General features: G+C 35.5%; 2 protein-coding genes across 2 annotated transcripts; one reads left to right on the top strand and one right to left on the bottom strand.

Moving 5' to 3' along the window:
• The first annotated feature begins 7,863 nt into the window (after window positions 1-7,863).
• On the top strand, window positions 7,864-10,963 carry cav3 (caveolin 3). The gene is made up of 2 exons (XM_079627658.1): window positions 7,864-8,406; window positions 9,712-10,963. The coding sequence occupies exons 1-2, from the start codon at window positions 8,296-8,298 to the stop codon at window positions 10,051-10,053; spliced, it is 453 nt and encodes a 150-aa protein (XP_079483784.1). The 5' UTR covers window positions 7,864-8,295; the 3' UTR covers window positions 10,054-10,963.
• Window positions 10,947-22,361, bottom strand: oxtra (oxytocin receptor a). The gene is made up of 3 exons (XM_079627657.1): window positions 22,260-22,361; window positions 20,949-22,037; window positions 10,947-13,067 (listed from the first exon to the last, which is right to left on the bottom strand). The coding sequence occupies exons 2-3, from the start codon at window positions 21,853-21,855 to the stop codon at window positions 12,817-12,819; spliced, it is 1,158 nt and encodes a 385-aa protein (XP_079483783.1). The 5' UTR covers window positions 21,856-22,037; window positions 22,260-22,361; the 3' UTR covers window positions 10,947-12,816.
• Window positions 22,362-22,566: the final 205 nt, after the last annotated feature.

The following is a 22,566-nucleotide window of genomic DNA, read 5'->3' on the forward strand; positions in this document are numbered from 1 at the left end:
AGTTGGCATTGCAAAGTTACTTATAGTTAGTAGAATGTCTAAAGTGGACTATCGAAATAAAGTGATACCCAGTACTCAAGTAAATGTAGGCTACTTTGTTACTGTCCACCTCTTCAGGTGTTACACAAAGCCAGTGTATTTGTTAGTTATATTGGTGTTTAGGAACAATCAAACGCCTTATTCCCTTAATAGGTGTCAAAATATATATTTTTATTTATTAATTTGTTTATGAAGTAAGGACAGAGGTCTAAAATTCTATGGTTTGCATGTGCCACATAACAACTGAGCAGTAGGGATGCAAAATTGTTTGAATGTGCTGGTTCAAACCAGGATTTTGGGTGAGGTAAATCTGGGAGAGAGTGATCCGTAACTGCAGCAACAGCTGGAGGGGCAGGTGTGAGTGTTGGAACATAGCGCTCTGAATCCTGCTGCTAAAATCCACTTAACATAGTTGGATTAGAGTTTATTAAATCAATTTAGTGACACAAGGGGGTTTTCGTGTCATGATCATGATTGCCTTTTTGACATCAAGGCACCATAGGAATCCACACTGTTGTATTAATGGAAATAACAAAAGAGTGCATATAGTGCTAAACTTACTCTTTCCAAATTACAAATTACTCTTTACTTTAATTAGAGTAGATGAATTGAATAGTGAATTCATACACTTCATAAAAGAAGCATCTAAAATTATTTAAAGTAGAACAATAATTTTGTTAAATAATACATTAAATGTTGGTTTGTTTTTCACTAAACCCTATTGTATACCACTAGATTACATGGAATATACAACACGTGTTATATTGGATCATTCAGTTATACTTTAGCATAATTTTTAAAAGCTTAATGCTGGTCGAGTGCAACTTTTGTTTTCCATAAAAGAAAGAAGGGCATGTGACTTTAGAACAACACAAGGGTGAGTAAATGATCACTTACTTTTCATTTTAGGGTGAACTATCGCTTTAGGTGTTCTTTTTAAAAGTGCAGTTTTTTTTTACACATTTAAAAAAAGTTGCCTCTAAAGAATCTCATACACTCAACATGAAATGAACTCAAGTCATTCTAAATTTAATTCTGAATCAGACACAACCCTGCATCAACGGCAGAATGGACTTGAATCCTTCATATCAGCCAGATGTTTTCAGGCTGAGCCGTGTGGGGAATTAGTCCCGTTACACAATCAGTGTGATCATCCAGAGTATCTCTGTAGTAAGGTGAAAACTGTGTGAAACATATCTCTGGGTCAGAAAAATTAATCTCTGAGACAAGGTGCCTCCTATTTATGGACATAATATTGATAAGTATCACAGAATTTTTAGGATTTTAATTTGGCAGTAAATTCACCATCCTCTATCCTTGCGCATTTGAGTCTCTGGAAGGACAGTCATGAGAGATTAAAAATGTTCCAACTCTCAGATGAAAAACATGTCCTCTCACAGACAGTCAAGGCTGACAGTGGTTATTAATAGGAGGCTCTGGAAGATGATCTCTTAATGGCTGTAAAGGTTGGAGAATGCAGATGTTCGTGGATTCAAGGATTCTCAGTGATTTCGGCAAAAGGTAAAATATACATGGGTTTTTGTTTTTATCAAAACATTTTTTTTCTCAATGAAGATATCAAAAATTGGTGTATATATACATATACACAGTGCTAAGCATAAGTGAACACACCCAAGCTAAAGTTGACTAAAAAGAGGAGTAAAAAAAAATCATCTTTTGGAAATTGACCTTAATGCCTTAAAGAAATTAGGAAAATTCCAACCTTTAAGGACACCAATTTTCTTTGTGAATGAATAATGTATCGTAAATAAACATATGTTCTTCCTTAAAATACAGGGTTCATAAGTCAGGACACCCCTATGTTAAACTCCCATAGAGGCAGGCAGATTTTTATTTTTAAAGGCCAGTTATTTCATGGATCCAGGATACTACGCATCCTGATAAAGTTCTCTTGGCCTTTGGAATTAAAATAGCCCCACATCATCACACACCCTTCACCAAACCTAGAGATTGGCATGGTTTTATCTCAGTTAGCCTAATGATTTGTATTGAGAGATTATCTTAAGGAAAGTACCCCATGCCAATCTCTAAGCAGACTGTCATTGACCCTGATGAAGAGCTTCATGTTTATCTTCACAATCTCCACCCAGTCGTTGATGTTTTAAGGGTGAGTATAACAGTAAAGTGAACATATAGAATAATCTGTGTTTAAGAGATAAACTTTTTTTTACTTCCACTTTAAAACTACCATTATATTTTCCTAAAGGTTCATGACCACTGCTGACTGACCTTCATGCCTCCTCCAGTGGGCTGACCTTTACAACACTCCTCATTTTGTAGACAGTGCCCTTTCGCTTCCCCTGTCCTTCACACTTTTCTTCAGTGCACCTCCCTTCATTTGTTTTTGGTGTCAATGTTAATTCCAATGTGTCTGTCACACCATGGCTGAAAAAAAAGTATTTTTTGACACCACTTTCATTGCATGGGATACATTTTTTTTTTAACCAAATTGGACAGAATTGACTTACAACAATCACTTTTCAAGCAAAAAAAAAAAAAGTACAAAAATATGTTGGGGTTTAAGATAGTAGAGATATGTAATAGATGTACAGTATAATATATTTACCGTTAGTAATTAATTGTATTGCATATTTATAGAAATACAATGCATGCATGGAATGAAATTCATATTTATTTTACATCTTATTTAAGTTCCCAAATACTTTCCCCAAGTCCAAACTCATTCAGTGGAAATTTACCCATCCAACTTTCCTTTCTAACCCAATCCACCATTTCAGCCAATGTCAATTAACAAACCTCTGCCAAAAAAAAGTCAATCATTTTCTATTTTATGTCAGTTGTCCTTTAGGAAAGCTATTTGTGACGAGACTGCACAAATATTTCTGCTATGTCCCATCTTGGTGCTAGTGACTCCATCTCTTATTGGGAAGACACTTTGTGATCTTGTTGTTCTCAGTATGTCCACAGGAAGCCTTTAAGACAATCACACATAAACACACACATACTGCACACAATGGACCAGTGAGCATCTCTAAATAGACATAGTGATAACTGAGGAGGAGGAGGAGGAGGTGTCTTCACTCTTGGATCAGCGTGAAATGAATCCATATGATGCTCCTGGTGTTACAGAAGCACAAACAGAAGGACAGGATTCATTGGCTGCTCACAGGAACACAAAGGCTCTCATCAAGGACAGGGGCCCAAAGGGAATCAACAAGTGTCTTAAGGTGAGTCATACAATCAACACAGTGCAGACTAATGGCCCGCTGGTCTTATCAGGCTAACAGACATTATATGAAATATGTGCTATATAAATGGTGGCAACAGTCCCATTTAGACCTTTTTTAAATTTGTTTTGACCCAATATATATTTCATATTTCTATATATATAGAGAATTTAGATTTTTGGGTGAACTAACCCTTTAACTAACTCAACACGAGAGATTTTCTTCACACATAGTGTGAGTTTGACAGGATATAATCGGCACTGATCATCGGCTGTTTATAAAATATATTGCCGATAGTGAAAATAATTGCTTTTATCGGTCGATACCGATTGTTGGTACCGATATATATACATTTGTATTAATATTTATATATTTTCTAGAGTGTCATTAATATAAAATACTAAATAAACTATTATATATATATATATATATATATATATATATATATAAAAAACATTTTTAGACAATTTAGTTGATAATAATTGAATAACCGATGACAGACAAGGCAGAATACCAATAAAAGAGATTCATCTGAAAGGGCAAATTATTCTATGACTTACAAGCATAAATATTAACTTATTCAATTGCTCATATTTTAATTAAAGAGGTTTCATAATAGCAACACGCAAATGTAATGATTTTACTTTCAACTAACATAGGATTTTAATAAAAAAAAGAAAATATGTCTGAAATGTACATCTAATTCATGGAAGTAGTAAATAATAAAATAAAATTAGAAAATTAAAAAATAACAAAACTAGTAAAAAAAAAACATGCCACTTTTGCTTCAAAATAAAAACTGCAACTTTTACTCCACAACTGTGATAAAACATAAACCTGTGATATTCAACGTAATACAATGTCATAAATCAAAAAATTTCAGAGACACAAAATTAGATAAATTAACCTCAAAACTGTTTCCACTGACTAAATCTCACAAATGGTGATATTCAGATGAACTGACAAAATAAAATAAAAAGTGTGTGCGTGTGTGAGTGAAGAACATTTAAAACATTTTGTAAGTAAGACCAATAGATGTCAACATAGGCCTAAATGGGACAACTTGTGGGCCTATATTGTAGTATTATTCATAAGTGTCCTAGAAACACAGTTTAAATTTTCAATTAAAATCTATATTAATTAGCTGACCCTTACCTGAATGTATTCCAGTATTGCTGTCTTACATCAACACCAATAGTGGGCGCTACTTCGTTTGTAATCCTACACTGCCCTCGTATGTTAGACATTGGTATTGCAGGACTTTCAAAGGCAACACAACACGGATTCTAATTCAGAGTAATCAGTTATCAGTTAGATGTTTGGGATGAGTTCTAGATCTAAAGTTACGGGCCGGCAGCCTAAAATAGTTCCCCTCATGATGTATCTGTCCTCTCAGGTGAGCTTTGAGGATGTGATAGCAGAGCCTGTCTCAGTGAGCAGTTTTGATAAGGTGAGTCTGTAGACGCATGCTCTGTTTGAGGTGTCCAGACTCTGGGGTTCACTGCTGCTTTGGCTGCATGTGTTCTCTTTGCTGTCCTCTGCTGTCTACATATTTGGTGAGTCACGAGTGAGTGAACAATAAATTCCCATAAAGCAAAAATGTGACAACATCTATCTGCATAATAATTAAGGGTTAATATTAGTATATTAGTTTTGATATATGGAAGGATCTGACAATATGTTATAAATATATGATATATATATAAATTATACCATTATATTACATTATAACATGGATTAATGTCAACGTTTTGATGACCGTAGAACTGTAATCAGATGAACTAACATGGACAATACTTTTACACCATTTATTAACCTTATTTTCTCCATGTACTTTTAACACTAAAATATATTTTTTGTATTGTTATTATTATTAAAAATAAGTGTTAACATTCAAAATATTTTATTAAAAAATAAATTAACTTACATATACTGTACTATTAAAGTATTAATACACTAAAAATATAGTTTGTTATGTATATCATGACCTTGTGTAATGCATTAACCAATGTTAATGTTGAGCCTTAAAAGTGTTGCCTGTTCACAGAAAATAACTGCTAAACACAGTATTTTAATCAATAGTTACTATAGTAACATTTCCACCAGTGCCTTTTAAGCCAGTCAAAAATTAAACATAATCTATAACAGCTTTTATAGTGTGTGGATATTTTTTTCCATTTTAAATGTGTTCTAATTGCAATAGAATCACTGTTTTGCTCAAGACCAATAACACACTTACATCTGTGACAGAAGCTTGGATCATATGAGGTGACTGCTATTCCTCCGTCTGTCCTTTAACATAGACAAAGTAGATTCCCTGTTAATGAAAATAACGTGTGGGTCCAGGATTCGAGCCTTGTGGAACATCACATATTGTACCATTTTTCCAGAAAAAAACAGCCAAGTGCACTTAAAATTGCACGGTTTGTCAGGTAAATCAATATCTTTGCCATAAAGGCTTATCTGACTCCAAAGTACAGCCAAGAAAATGTAGTCAGCTCTGTCAAAAATCTGGACTGAAGTCTAAAAGAAGACCAGAAAGCTAATAATGACGTATCTTCCTTCTCTCCTTTTTAGGCTGATAGTTCCCAGTGTGCAGCTCTTGGTCATAACCCTGCACTGGATAAAGGTGGTCCGGCGTAATGTGCTGGACACTGCGATCTCCCCTTCTTCAGAAGCTTTGGGAAGTGCTGGGATCCATCAGAATTAGTTCGGAAACTGCATTGCAGATCAGCTTTTAAATGCAAAGGTTTCCAGAAAATGACACAAATACATACATTATACATGACATACATGTCTCTTTAGTTTCATAAATTCATAAAAAACTGTAAATTTAACAGTTTTTTTCTGTAAAATGTAATTTCATGTAATGCTAAATCAATTATAGTTATTCACCGTACACTAACTTACTGTTAACCAAGTAACAGGTTTTTACCGTAGTATTTTTTACAATCTTTCACCATCAAAATAATCTATTTTTTCTTACAGTGCATGTATACGCAACAAATTCTGTATGGGGTGAAAATGGGATGAAAGTTACTGTGAGAATGTGTGCTGCGGCTGACAGTTACATGACTAAAAGACGATTGTCTTTTTCTGTGGTGGCCTTTTTAAACGGATACACAATCAGTCTCGAAAAGTCACATTTGCATACCAATGATGCTTGCATTGATCCCATCTTTCTTTGACAGGTTTTTAATAGTAGTCATCATCATTTGAGATATTTTATGTGTAAAGCTGAGCTGATGCAAATCCCTGGTTCACACTTGGGACACCAATTGCTGGAAGAGCTGATAGATGAGCACCAACGATACTGTTTTTCAAGCATTTAAGAATGAATAAAATAAAAACAATACATCTCTTGAGGCAAAAGCTGCTCATGGGAGAGTTTGCGAATAATCTCATCCTCTTCCTTCCTCATATTATGTTTCATCTGCTTAGAAAATCACTTGTTTAAAAACAATAGTGATTACTAGCTTTGGTTGCTGAAGACGAAAACGTCAAGCATTAGGTTTGCATATTAATATAGCAGCCAGCTTCTAATTTTAACTCACACACTTGAATATTCTTCTGCTTGTTTATGTATAGTAAAAAGTAGAGCGGCCTGTGGATCTTTGCTAAGTAAAGACGAGGTTGGTTCACTCCCCACTGTTATAAACAGTCCCACAGATATAAACGGTATGTCTGGGTGGGTATTTTTGTTCTTCTCTCCCTCAGGACCTGAACCCCATCCCAGCTCACAGAACACTGAGAATATTTCTCTAATGAGCAGAAAGACATTCCACACACACCTCCGGCACATTTAAAGCTTTGGTGCATCTGAGCAAAGAATGTTTAAAAATCCTTTTTTTTTTTCAACCTTCTAGTAGTGTCATTAATTATACAGAAAGACATAATAATGAAAAGTGATGTACAGCAACTGTCGGATTTCTCAAAAGATGAAACTGTTACACAATTAGAGGTTATAAACAAAAAAACAAGACAGCAGCAAATTTAATGCTGTATGTCAATGAAATTATGCAAAGTGATGCACAGGCACGCAAAGACCTTATAGAGACCTTTTTATCTCAATCCCAGAATGTAATAAACATATTTCTGTCTTTTAGCAGGACAATATACAATCTTATATAAGCTTTCAAATTTTAACATAACATGGTTATTATATTTGTATTTCCATCTAAATTAAAATAAATGCTGAAATAAATGAAAAATATATTTAAAAAAATATTTCAGCTAGTGGCCAAGACAACATTTATAATTTTATATAATTTATTTGACTAAATTACTTGATAAAATCTAAAATAACCAAAACTAAAACTGATTTGAAAATTAATAAAAACGTTATAGACTTAATTAAAAATAAATAAATAATAATAATTCACAAAAATGACACACACAAAAAACAACAACAACCAAAATACTTAAACTGTATTTAAAATGAAAATAGAATATGGAAAAATAAAAGCTTATTTAAATAAAAAAAATAGCATCTCATTCTCAACAATACTGCAATAACATTGAAATAGTGTAACACACCTCATATAAATGCTTTGAAAATGGCAATATGTATTGTAAAAAAAAAAGTATTAGGGCATCAGTTTTCAATGCAACAGTTCACAGTGGAAATTCATGCCACTGTGCAACTCCTGCCTGGCTGACCCCGCAGCCGTGTGTGAAATGTGACATGGCCCCTGGTTTCCCCTTCAAGGCGTGCTTTTACCAAGTGTGTGAGTTATGGACTGGGCAGTATGGGCTGTGTGGGGCAGAATAGGTTATGGGAGGGGGTAGAGGAGGGTAACGTACTGAGTGAGACAGTCAGCGTGAGCAAGAGAGAGAGACAGGAGCCCTGGCCGGTGCAGCTGTCCCTCGCATTCCAGGCGTGTCGTCAGTCCACAGATTGGAGAATTAACTGGGACTAGGGACTGTGGGGCCATTCCGACACTTTTCCTTCAGGCGATAACTTGGTTTGCTTTACTCTCCTTCCTTTCGGACACTTCTGCAATACATAAATCCTGCTCTGACCAGTCTTGGGCCAGAGGCCCCCAATATGGCGGACCAGTATAACACCAACGAGGAGAAAATCCTGAGGGATAGTCACACCAAGGAGATTGACTTGATCAACAGGGACCCAAAGCAGATCAATGAAGACGTTGTGAAGGTGCGTGTGTTTTTGGTTTGACAAAATATTTTGTGTTAACAAATTTGACACGCAAACTTTGCTGTTTCATTTGAAATTCCATTTAAATAAAAATAAGTATTTGCAGAAATTAATAGCTTGCACAGAAAAATAGAAGTATATTACCCTTTTGTTCAGTCAAAATAGCACTATAAGCATATTTGACAAAAATGTGTACATATAGCTATACATACATTTTGAGAAACTGATCAGGCATGCAAACTATTCACTAACTTCCTAATGGTGGAATTGATATGAGTGGATTGATCTGGTCCATAGAGACAGACTTGCTTGTGTGTGAGCTGCACTACACTTTATGATGCAGCTACATGGCATGACCCAAAAATAGCACCAAACCTACTTCTGCCAGGACAGGCCATACTATCAGTATTTATAGAAGGAGGTAAAAGGGTGTGTCAGACAGTCAAATGTATGACTTCTTCAGTAGCTCCCATGTGTTTAAATAATTCACTAGATTAGTAGAGGAAATTGTGCTATTTATTGATCCGTGTATATAGATTTATACAGGATGGTAAAAATTACACCATGGTGTTCTTTCACTGTTGACTGTGAATGTAAGATCACTGTTGTCATTAGCAACACTTTGTGTACTTCTGACTATATATAGATATGTAATAAACAGTGAGAAGATCTATCGATCATCTATCTATCTCTTTAGTGTCACGTGATCCTTCATTCTAATATATTGTTTCGGAAACTGATACATTTTCTTCAGAAAGCAAAGTTCAAAAGAACAGAATTTATCTGAAACCTTTGATCAATTTAATGCATCTTTGATGAATAAAAGTATTAATTTCTTGAAAAAAACAAAACTTTTTTTCTTTCTTTTTTCTAGATTTAGATTTCCAATAATCTCCCTCTCATTTCAGTTTAATTCCAAATGTTGTCAGTAATGCGTGTTATAAAGTCCAAACTGCATTTAGTATATTTACTACATGTTCAATATTTCTCTGTCAGCTCTTAAATAGAGGTTACATAAAGATTTTAAATACCTTACTGAAATAGTTCCTCTACTCTCTGGTTGTTACGAGATTGAAGCTAAAATAAACAAGCTGCCTTCTACTGATGGGGGGATTTTGGTATCAAATGTCGCTGTTTGGAGAATTAATCATCATCCATTTTAGAAGCAAAGCGAACCCGTGCCGCATGCCTGCCAAATCACATTGACTGTTGATTGTTCAATAGGCTAATCTTTGGCAGCAAATCTCTGGTTCTTCTGTACTGACCAGTAATGTTACCATATCTTTTCCCCCCCAATAATCCCAGGTGGATTTTGAGGATGTGATAGCCGAGCCCGATGGCACACACAGTATGGATGGCGTGTGGAAGGCCAGCTACACCACCTTCACCGTCTCCAAGTACTGGTGCTACCGAGTGCTGTCCGCCATCTTTGGCATCCCGGTGGCGCTGCTGTGGGGCTTCTGTTTTGCCTGCATCTCCTTCTGTCACATTTGGGCAGTTATGCCCTGCATCAAGAGCTATCTGATCGAGACCCAGTGCCTGAGTCGAATCTACTCTCTCTGCATCCACACCTTCTGTGACCCGTTTTTCGAAGCCCTGGGGAAAATTTTCAGCAGTGTACGGGTGGCATTACGCAAAGAGGTTTAGATTTCCTAGACAAGTCAAGGTTTACATGTTCGGTCCTTTGAGGAAAATGTTTTATTTTACAAATAGCTGATTTTGGGTAAAAGTTCCCTAAAAAATGAAAGAATATGCTGCCCTATGCATTGTTTTATGTTCTCAGTGTATGTAAGAGGCTTTGGGAGCAATTCAGAATTAGGCCACCTGCTTGTTCAGAGAGACACACTGTATGTACTGTATGATGAAAGGCCTCGCTGACTGACGTTGGAGAATAAGTCTTATCTGATATCATGGGGTTTCTAAGTTTGACAGATTAAAATTGGTATGTTGCTGAGTGTGGTATTTTTATCATGATAATGTCAGGTGTATTCTGTACAACTACTAATTAAACATTTAATTTTAAACAACAATGGTTTGAATTGTGCTTTATATATAGGTTCAAAAAAAATTAAATGAGTGTATGGGTTTTTGATGAGAATTTGCTTAATTTGTGTAAAGAAAATGTACAGTTTGCCGCACTACAACTAATTCATTAAACAATCACTTAATCACTTAAACTGATGCAATGAATTCATGATGTAATGTTTCAATCTTTTTGTAATTTCACATTTTTATAAGACACTTTTCACTTTCCACTAATATTATATGAAAGTGTACAGCTGTCAAAAATATATAATATAAAGATTTTACAGTGATTAATTTGCTTTTAACTCTTCACCGAAGGCTTTTTATATATTCCACTTGTCAACACATTTACTCACAGACATCAACACATACAATTTATTTCAATAAATAAAATCTACAGCTACACATATTAAATGTAAATAGGCAAGATATTTTTCAGGAGGAAAAATCAGTAGCTTTTTAAATGGGAAAGTAACAATAGTTTCAGTGAATAGAGTGTTTAAACCTTATAAAATAAATATATTTTTCTGATAATACTGCCTTTATCATTTTCTCTTTTTCTTCTCATCTTGCAGCACTCGTAAACAATTATGTAAAATGTCCTTGTCCTCTTAAACATGTAGAATATTTTATAAAGATGAAGTAACAAACATAATCATACGTATTTAGAGCAATATTAAGCAAAATATGTAAGGGAAATAAACTTTAATCTTACTGATTACAATACTCTTTTACACAAGACAAACAACCATAAAAGTGGAGTAAACAACCAGTCCTTTACTTTTAAAAACAAATCGGGTGTTTGTCATATTTGATTACCATGATGCATTGCAGAAACATTTTGCAAAGAGATGTGGTCTTCTAGGCTGGACAGTAAAGTTTACATGCAAAATGATGAAAAACAGTGATAACAAGAACATGTATGTGCCAAGAATGAAAAGTGCTTGTGTTTTTAAAACAAACAAACAAACAAACAAAAAATCTATTTTGACAAATCAAGTTCATTAAAAATGAGCAACTGGCCATATTTCTCAGTAGCCCATCTAGTTCTCAAATCTGCATATACTGTAAGCTGTTTTGTGTAGCGAGTGACAGTTGCCTCCTTTTAACGCATAAGGGGTGTTTACACGACAACAATGTATTAAAAACCTAAAAAAATGTCATTGCATTTTTGTGTACAGTCAATTATTTGTCAAAATGATCCCCGATTACACGGATCCGCAAAACCGACTAAAAACGCTGTATTATTCATGCCAGGCCAGTAGTTGGCGATGTCACTTTGTAAAGAAACACTACGCACCTATAGACTGAACACGTAATACGCATGCGCATGACGTCACCGTTTTCACAAAGTCGTGTTTTTGTTGTTTACATGGAGACGATAACGGTATCATTTTCAAAAGCTTGCACTTTGACTCCCGTTTTCAAAAGTTTGCATTTACAGGCCCCCAAAACGCCGCTGTAAATGACCGGCCAAAACACATTAAATGTTTTAAATTTATTGTTGAAAACGGTGTTGTATAAACAGCTCATGACATGATATAGTCCTACTGTCATCTTCAGTACAAAGTATGTCAACTTCATCTTTGACAATAAGTAGTGAAATTTGTATTACTTTTCACTGCTTTTCTCTCCTTTTTTCTGAATAATCATAAGGTTGAGTAATGGATGACAACATGATCATTTTGGGGAGAACTTTTCCTTTAAGGGTCAGTGGTTGTGCATGTTTACATCACATCGGGGGTATTTACACTTGGACACTCTAAGACACTTTTAAGACCGACAGAAATCCGATCCGGTGTCTTGAGAATCGGCCAAGTGTAAATCCATCTGGCTGTTCAGGCCATATGCAAACTTTGCTCCTCCTAAACAGATCTATGTCAGTGAACGAAGCTTTTATGCGGCACGTAACAGCTGTTCTGTTTTGTACCACAATCATCAGAGCTAATTCGCCCACATCCTGCTTTCATGAGCTACATCAAGCACAGCGAATTTTGGTGCCCAGCACCAAGACACATTCATGTGGCCAAACGAAATGTGTGCACAACTAGATTCAAACGATGAAGATGTGTGACTACTAGACCACAAACATGGTCAGAATCGAACACCGATCCCTCTGTAATGTTTAGAAACACAATACATGAAGGTAAGGAACAGAAGACTGCTGCATGCTCAATGTCCTCAGAGATAAGAATACGGGTGAAAAGAAGTGGAGTAATTAAAATGCCATTCTGAATGATTCCCAAACGAAAACACAGCCGAAGGAAACCGAGTGTGACATTTAGCTTGCATTGCTGTCTTGTGTGGCTTTACATTTTAGCTTTCTTGTCCTTCATCTGACTTTCAAATTGTGAAGCAAACAAAAGGTTTTGAGGTACATCTGGTTTATGTGACGGAGGTCTGGGTGATACTCCGCTGGCTGCTGGTACTTTTGATGACGTAGGTGGAGGAGTTGCTCTTACGGGAATCTTGCTCCGGATCATAGCGGCATTGCGAGGACTTCAGATAGAGCGTGGAACAGCAAAGCAGGTTCTGCTTAAGGTCATGGAAGAGATGGCCAGCAAAAAACATGTAGATCCAGGGGTTACAGCAGCTGTTCAGACTGGCCAGCAGCATGGAGATGATAAAGGGCATTGCTGTAGAGGAAAAGAAACAACATTACCTAAACAATGTAAAGATAGAACACACATTGTGTTCCAACTGTGTGGTCTTGTTTTAACCTTAGGTCAAATATTCTGCGCTGTCAGTGCTTTCATAATATTGTCGCTAATGTATTTGATTATATATTGAATATAAATAAAGGTTCTTTATTGGCAATGATGTTCCATAAACTAAAGAACCTTTAACATCCATCAAATGTCTATTCCACAAAATGTATACAGATAGAGTGGGGAAATGTTTTTGAGATTTTTATTTTGAAATGTTCTTCACACTAAGAAAAACTGTTCACTGAAAGGTTCTTTGAGGAACCAAAATGGTTCTTCTATGGCATCACTGCGAAAATCCCCTTTTGGAAACTATTTTTAACTGTACATAAATGTTTTGGGAGAATGCTGATAGTTATTTGTTGAAATTACACACTTACACATTACATACACCTCTGCTGTCTCCTTGTATGGATATGAATTATACAGTGAGAACATTAAATTATATGAATAAGGATCATTATTGTTAAAATTACTATTTTAATTTGTTATACACCATCACAGAGGGAAAATTTATAAGTTCAATATTTGCACATGACCTCAATTTCATAGGTGGACTTTGTTATACCACTTTAAAATATAATTTGGTAAAGGTATTAATAATGCATGTTATACATCATATCATAAGTAATTGTAGCCAAAGTAAAAATGCATTATAATATATGCAGACTCCTTGTTACATCTGAAATTGGTTGTTCGTTATGTGTTTTGGTAAATTCTACTTTCTAAAGGTGTGTTTAATGAATAGATAAGTATTATAAAGTATTATAACCGTGGTTAACAATGCATTATAAGGTTATTTACAAGGCATAATTAATTGATTAAAAATACTTGGTAACGCTTTAGTTTAGGGTCCAATTCTCACTTTTAACCAGTTGCTTATTAGCATGCATATTACTAGGATATTGTCTGTTTATTAGCACTTATAAAGCACATATTAATGCTTTATTCTGCATGACCAAATTCTACATCCCTAAACTTCACATCTACCTCACTATTAATAAGCAGTATTTGTTTATTGAGGCAAAGGTCGTAGTTAGTTAATAGTGAGAATTGGACCCTAAACTAAGTAAAGTGTTACCAATGATATTTCAAAGTTGTAAATAAAACAAAGATTAAAGAAAATACTATTTCAATCTTTCTACTTAAAACAATTCACGTTTAATTCAATGTTACTTGCCATTTCTTTGTAATTAGTACAACAAAAATATCAGAGTGAAAATTGTTTCAAAGAAAATCCTACACTATTGCGCTTATTATTTTTCAGTATAACAGTGATATTTCCTGCAGAACTGATACCGTATTTGAGGGCTATTTGAGATTAATAGTATATAGGGTAGTGTCCTGTATTTAACCTCATACAGAGCAATCTCTCAGATCTGATATTATCACAGATTAAATCTTAATGAACAACAGCAATCTAGGGAAGATGAAAACATATCACTGGGAAGACATTAGACACTAATTCAACAGTCATTTGCGATTTATTTTGGCAGTATCTTAATAAGGGCCTGTGCCACTATACTGTTTATCTTTAGAAGTCCAGAAAGGAACAAGGAAAACAGGGAAAGCTTCAATGTCAATCAGCACAGTGTCCCAAGCTCAGACATGGTTTATCACCATCTCCAATCTTGTAGGGATATGAATACACTATGTGGCATTGAAAAATAATTGGTGTGAGAAGCATGATGTCAGATTACTTTTTTATTTTATTTTTTTATACAAAACAGTGTTGGTGGACTGTGGTTTAATCATGCAATCTGTCACTGAGCTGTCCTTCTTAAAGATCTTATACAAGCAGACAAATATAGACAGAATAAACAACAGATTGTTTGCTAGCTCATAACAATGCTGAAAGATCTGCTAAGCTAGAAAGCAGGAGATGATTGACAGAGGTAAACTCATTTTGCTCCTATTTACATAAAAGCAATGAGCCAATCAAGGTCATTCATTACTGGGATTTTATCATCATGGGAAAGAGATGTTCTCAGGCATGAGTAGAAGTGAAAACCATGGTTTGTAGACTTTTTACTGTTTGCTTCAACAAACATTATGCTAATGTGATCGTATCTTAAAGGGTAACTGTTGCCAAAATTGAGGCTCTTTTTGTTTATCTACCCAAGTTAAACATTATTGTAAAAGTATAATTAGAATGGAAACGCCACTTTTAAGATTGACCGTATAACCGTTTTAGGTCAAAATGCCTTTTGAATGGGAGTGCATGTGCACTTCTATGATCGCATCAAAATCGATGTTTTTAAAACCCTAAGAAGGCTCGACACAACATAAAACTGTGCTCGAAGTATAACCAGGGGCTCTACACATGAACTTGAGCATTGACTACATTGTTTGTGTACACAAAGTTTACTAAAAAGAAAGGTTTTGTACGACTCACTTTATCAGTTAGTGTTTCCAGTGGCTGGAATTTTGTCAGTCAAAAGTAGTCGATCTCCGAATGCAACGTAACAGGGAGGAGAGTAAAGATGGAAAGCGCCTAAAGTTTAGTTCCATATAAATTCACGGATAATTTGTTGTTTTGTCGTTAGTGAAAATCAATATTGACCTTGTATTTGAAAAAGGATGCTCGTATAATAATGAAATGATTCAGTGATACAGATCGACTATTTTTGACTGACAAAATGCCGGCGGCCGGAAAGAACAACAGCTACAGTTGTTCAAAACCTTTCTCTTTAGTAAACTTTGTGTACACAAACAATGTAGTCAATGCTCAAGTTCATGTGTAGAGCCCCTGGTGATACTTCGAGCACAGTTTTATGTTGTGTCGAGCCTTCTTAGTATTTTAAAAATAGCGATTTTGATGCGATCATAGAAGTGCACATGCACTCCCATTCAAAAGGCATTTTGACCTAAAACGAAAATACGGTCAATCTTAAAAGTGGCGTTTCCATTCTAATTATGCTTTTACAAAAAGAGCCTATAGGTTCAATTTTGGCAACAGTTACCCTTTAAGACAAAAATTGACAATCAATGTTCAGGTATTTACACTTGAGGGGAAAAAAAATCCAAAACCTGCAAATAATATGCATATAGAAAACCAGGCCAAAAATCTAAGCACCAACATGTTCTGAATCACCATTAGAATACATTATGACTTTGCCATACTTGGTCCTCATAACCTATTGTTAGTATGCAAAGAGGAAATGAGAAGCAGGTGATAGTAATCAATCTGATTAGTATTCTGTTGGTGAGCTGACTGTGTACTGCGATTAAACGTGATATGCCTATTGCAGGCTAATGTATAAGGGCTGTGAAATAAATAAATTCCCCTGAGAAAAGGATGACGCATGAGGGTAAAAAAGAAGAATCTGATACATGAACCATGATTCCATCGAAGCCCTTTTCCCAAAAATCTTTCCGAAATACTGTGGTGCATTTTAAAAAGACATGTCTGTGTCACGAATAAAGAAACAACCAAAGATGTTGTGCTGGTTAGGCTATGTAGAAAGAGAAAAAGAAAGAAAAAACTAGTGAGAAAAGCATCCAAAGGAAGGAATATCTTGAAAATCAGTTATGCCGGTCTTGACAGTACACCACAGACTCTACAGAAGAGCAAAAGGGAATCTGAGCAAACAGAAAGAAGCTGAGAACATCTTAAAACATAATGTATAAACTATAAAAGCACACATTTATGCGCATTCACGTGAAAAAAAGATCTGAATATGGAGGAGAACAACCAATGCTGCCTTCACGTGCTATCAGTAAATACGTGTTTCCAAGTTAAAAATTGGACATAAATGCCCTGTCAAGTCGTACTACTGGGAAACTTTGAGATCATTTTGATACCTGAGTTTTATATAAAAACTTTAAAGATGGCACAGGAGAGAACGATTGCTGCTGTTGACTTGTATTCTTTCTTCTTCTTTTTTTCCACAACAGCTATCGCCTTGTCTTGTCATTAATGTAGTGCTTATTTACATATATGAATAACAATTTAAAGCACATTTTATGATTTATACACAGCGGAAATAGCATGTACTGTATCTGACACAAACTCTAGATCTAGATAGCTGTGAATGTAAACAATAGCGCTGGTATTTTATAGGGTTGTCAACAAATGGGACATTCTGGTTTAAATACGATTTCCACAAGAAATAGGTAAGAATAAACTTGTCCTCCATGATTCCTTTTCTTTCCGACAACAAAACACTTAATGTGAAGACATCTCATAATCACGACTTCAGAAGAAGTAGGAATTTTCCATCAGCATGTGAAAGCGTAATTCCCAATATTCAACAAACAACCATGACCATGACAGATTTTCAAGAAGACCAAACCAGTCGAAAATAAAATTTTGAAATTATAAACAATTTACGGTGAGCAAAAAAAAATCATATTAATGTTCTGTACACATTGATTAAATAAGGTTGACAAGAACTTGTTTTTCAGTGTACATTTATGTGCACTCGTGTCATTCGCATCAAACATCCAGACACAAAGTTTCTCCGTTTGATCCTTCAGTCTCTCAGAGTAAAGGAAATTGAATTTAGAAATGAAGGAGTAAGCAACTAACCCAGATAGGGCTCCAGTCAAGAGTATTGCTTTTCTGTTTGCTTGTTTCTATCTCCTATTTGTGCTGAGCTCACAGGAGTCAGAGAAAACTGGGCAAGCACATCTCTCTACTATCGGCAGTTAGATCAATGAACAGAGAGAGAATGAAATTCTTTAATAGGAAGAAATGAAAAGGAGTTCCCAGCATGCAAAAGTGCTTTATTCTGCACACTTCATAAGATTTACAGAACATTTCAACTGGATGCAAAGCTAAGATGATCTACTTAAGTACCTTTTTTCATCAGACTAAAAACTATTATAGTTATAACAAGGTACTTGATCTTTTAAACACTGTTCAAAAGTTTGGGATTGGCAAGTCATTTTGAAAGAAGTTTCCTATATTCACATATAGGCTGCATTTATTTGATCAACAATACAGTGAAAAAAGTAATATTGTGAAATATTATTATTTAAAATAACAGTTTTTTCTATTTTAATATATTTAAAATATAATTTATTCCTGTGATGGCAAAACTGAATTTTCAGCAGCCATAACTCAGTCTTACATGATCCTTAAGAAATAATATGCCGATTTGGTTCTTAACAAAAATGTCTTATTTTTATCAATGTTGCAAACCTGTAATACATTTTTAAGGGATTATTAGATCAATAGAAAGGTCAAAAGACCAGCATTCATTTCAAATAGATTTTTTTGTGACACTGTAAAAGTCTTTACTGTCAAATTTGATCAGTGTCCTTGTATAATAATGAATAAATCTTTCCGACCCCATACATTTGAACAGTAGTGTGTATTTACAAAATGAAGATAAAAGATCCATGCAACTTCCTTTTAGAAGCCCTAAACAGGTCAGTGAGTGTCAGTCGTCCAAACGTTTTACCGTTCATAAAAGGTAAAAGGCTGTTTTTCTCTTGTAATTCAAGTAAGAGTCATGGAGATGAGAACAAAACTAGAGGCCAAACCTGTAATGACATTGCCAAACTAAACGGTCTCAAAATAAAGCAAACAAATGCAAGTTCAACAAGAAGTGGCTGTTTTCGGCTTTCATTTAATCTTATTATAACTGCAGCTGAGGTTTGAACACATCAGATCATCAGTGTTATAAATCTAATCAATTGGTCTTGGCCAAAAGAAACATATTGTTTCACACATTTGGGGAAATGTCATTAATAACTGCATTCCACTATGGCTGTGTCAGCCACTGTTCATGCATAAATCTGTTCAGAGTTGTCTTAATATTTATACTTTGTGAATGTTGTGCTGAACTTGCCATGGTGTGTGAATAATCATGGTTATTATTTTGAATGGTGGAGGTCATGATGCAAGTCAGTATCTCACACTCTCTTTCCTCTGATAATATTTAATTTTTCTCTCTGAAGTGTGCGACTTGTGACCAGACCTTACTCTCTTTATTGCAGGACACGGTAAATCTCATGGCAAGAACATTGTTCACTGACATTTTATTTCAAACACACAAGAGAAGTGTAACTCTTGTAACTCGGATTAATACAACTTTTGAGCTTACAAAAATATGAGTTTAAAATCCATCAATTAATATTTTTAAATAATGTATTGTTTAGGTAAGCTCCAAAGTTTTAGGGTTCCTGAATGTCTTTCGTACTGAAAACTTGGACTTTTGTGTGCATGTAAAACCAAAATGACTATTTGTAAATAATTTGTCGAGCACATTTCATCATATGTAATATACAGTATTAATGTCATATAGCAGCATCGAACTTTTATTCAAAACAACTGGTATTTATCACCAGTTCTCCCTGGGTTTGTTGGGTGATTTGTCATACTGCAGACGGTCATGATTTAGGCAGTGTAGCTCTTCTGAATATTAATGTTTCCCCGAGGCCGGTCTTTATAGCTGTGCCGTTTATAGCGGAGTACATCTGTAGTGATTTAAAAGATGCCCACCAAAGCAATCCTAGATCTGGACTGATAGAACATTATTCATCTTATCCAATGAATTGCAATGAATTAAAACCAGCTTCTTTTCTTGTGCCTTGAAAAGAACAGTTGAAAGAACACAATAGTCATGGTCAGGAGCCATCTCACATGAACTCATTAGGCTACCATTTTAATATTGTCAGCAATATCTAACTGTGTAGTAACAGACTGATAATTGTATAAATTAAACTTTACACCATGTGAACGTGAGAATAGCTCAAGTGAATGTTCAAGTATGGTGGATTTAAAAAATCAGTCTAGAAGAAAGTGAGATGAGAAAAGTTACAGACCTTATTGAGGGAACTTCCAATAGCAAACAGCCTTCCTAATTGGCCAACAAACTGACGTCATAACTGAGCCTATAGGCCAGAATCCCTTGCTTCATTAGTGAGGTAGGGTGAATTCAGGTTGATTGGAAGTGGGACACTTTTTGCCAGCGAGATTGCTGGCTACTTTAAAAAGATACATTTAAGTTTTCTTTATTTTATCTATTTTTCATTTGTTGACTGATATTTTGCAAATATCTACCTTATTTTTTTAATTTCCCTTTATGTTTTCATGATTTAGGCCTATAACTATTAAGTCAACCCGGTCACATTAAATGCGTCTCGTGTTTATCGTGCAATTTATACGCAAAAAAATAGTTTTTACGTGCATATACGCATGGGTAGGTTTAGTAGTGGTGTGGGGTGCGTGTGTATTATAGCCTACCTACGTTTGGTTAGGATTAGTGGTGTGGGGAGCGTGTGTATTACACGCAAAGCAAGTGCGTATCAAATGCACGCGAAAACTGCGTATCATATGCACGATATAAACACAATGCGTGCTATAGAGACGCATTTTCATGAGATCAGGCTGATTAAGTTGATGAAAAAAATCACTTGTGATTATTATTATTAATGGTCTTACCATTAAAAAGTTGCATATTATAAAAAAAAAAACTTTAATAGCATATAGCCTACATATCACTATATTCAGATGATTGGTTGACCTACGCCTAACTTGTAATAACTTTAACTGTATAGTGATATTAGATAACCTAAAATATTATGTATTTTTGATAGATAGATAGATAGATAGATATATAGATAGATAGATAGATAGATAGATAGATAGATAGATAGATAGATAGATAGAATATCAAATTACAAAACTTTTTGTAACTTCCCCAAAATAGCAATACAATGAAAAATCCCCAAACTAATTGTTAATCGAACTTCCCTCACCGATGCCATAAACTACAGTTAACAATGAGCCCTCGTCTCCATGTAATCAATTTGGCATAGGCCTACTGTTAAAACGCTTATCAAACTGTTCAAGGAACTTACCTTCCCGTGGTGCTTCAGGATCCCATGCTGACCACATCTGTACGGAGAAAAACGGAGTCCAGCACACTATATAAGCCAGTACGATGACAAAGGTCATTTTAACAGTGGTGATTTTGGCCTTGGAAATAAGTTTGACGCTGCTGACCCGCGTGAGCGCACTGCTTTTCTTTGCTTTGGTTGTGAGAGTGATACACGGGTCCTTCTTCGTCTTCCTTTTAAAGTTTTGCCATATTTTAAAGCTTATAAGTCCGTAGCAGACGCTCAGAATGGTCACTGGTATGATGTATATTGTCAGACTAATCCATGTAATGTAGGCTTTCGCTCCCCAAGGCTGCACGAAATCTCCCCAGCAGTCATATACTCCTGAACCCACCTCCCGTAAGGAGAATATATAAACCTGTGGGATGCTTAAAAGTAAGCTTAGAGCCCACGAACAAATCACGTAACAACGGTCCTTTCGCTTGTGTAAAGAACGGAGTGGCTGACAGATTGCCATACATCTGTCTATGGACATCAAGACCAGCATGTACGTTGAGGCGAACATCCCAACGGTCTGGAGATATTTCACCAACCTGCACAGGACGTCTGGTCCATAAAAGCGAAATGTGATGTCCCAGATGAGTTGAGGAAGAACCTGGAAGACAGCCACGACCAGGTCTGCGATGCTGAGGTGCTTCATGAAGTAATACATGCGAGATTGACTGTGCTTGGCTGTGTGGATTGCAATAAGGACGCAAAGGTTACCGGCGAGTGCCAGGAAGAGCACCAAGGCCAGTACAGTAACTTCCACTTTTGCCACCTCTTCGTTCCGCTTCAGGGGGTTCACCGTCTGGTTCACGGCGTAAGTTTCATTGGTGACGCTGGAGTTTCTAGTTGACTCATTGAAAGACCAATGGATGTCCTCCATGGTGCCAAAAGCGCTCACCTACTTCTCCACAAATGTCAGACAACTGATTATTTTTCCTTGCGCATTATCAGCCAGTAGGCAGCCTTTTAGCTTTACAGGTGTCACTATGAGGATCTCCAGGAACAGGGAAAGCCCTTTGCTGCTCGGCGATGATCCCAGTTGTTCTCAACCTTTACTGTGAACTATACACACAATAAGCATTATTTTTGTAATCCAGCACATTTAGCCTTTATTTTACAAATAGTAGCACTATTCGCATATTTTTAATGATTTATAAAATACATAGATGTATTTATCCAGAAAATATTCTATTTAAATATTATAAAAATACAACCTTATAGTATTTTAACATTGAAAATATATTTTAACATTGTAAATATAATTTTGAATGTGCAAGTACTTACAATTATTATCCATTTTATTCGTTTTCCAGCTGGCAGAGTTTGTGTAAAGCAGAGTCCTAGATGCGGAAGACGTCCTTTGCTCTCACTCGGCTCGCACTGAATGGAGCGCGTCACGATATCACCACTTATACATCTTCTCAATGGTTCTCCTCACTCAAACATACCTATGACTTCCACTAGGGGTCCGTGTGCTCTATTGCAAACCAGTAAGCTCCTCTGAAACAGTCCTAAGCCTGAATGGCATCATTGTTTTTCAGTGTGCTTTTTTGTCGTTTCATGTTTACAGCCTTAATAATCTTTCCTTTTT

The sequence above is a fragment of the Phoxinus phoxinus genome (genome assembly GCF_949152265.1).
Source record: "Phoxinus phoxinus genome assembly, chromosome: 11".
NCBI lineage: Eukaryota > Metazoa > Chordata > Actinopteri > Cypriniformes > Leuciscidae > Phoxinus > Phoxinus phoxinus.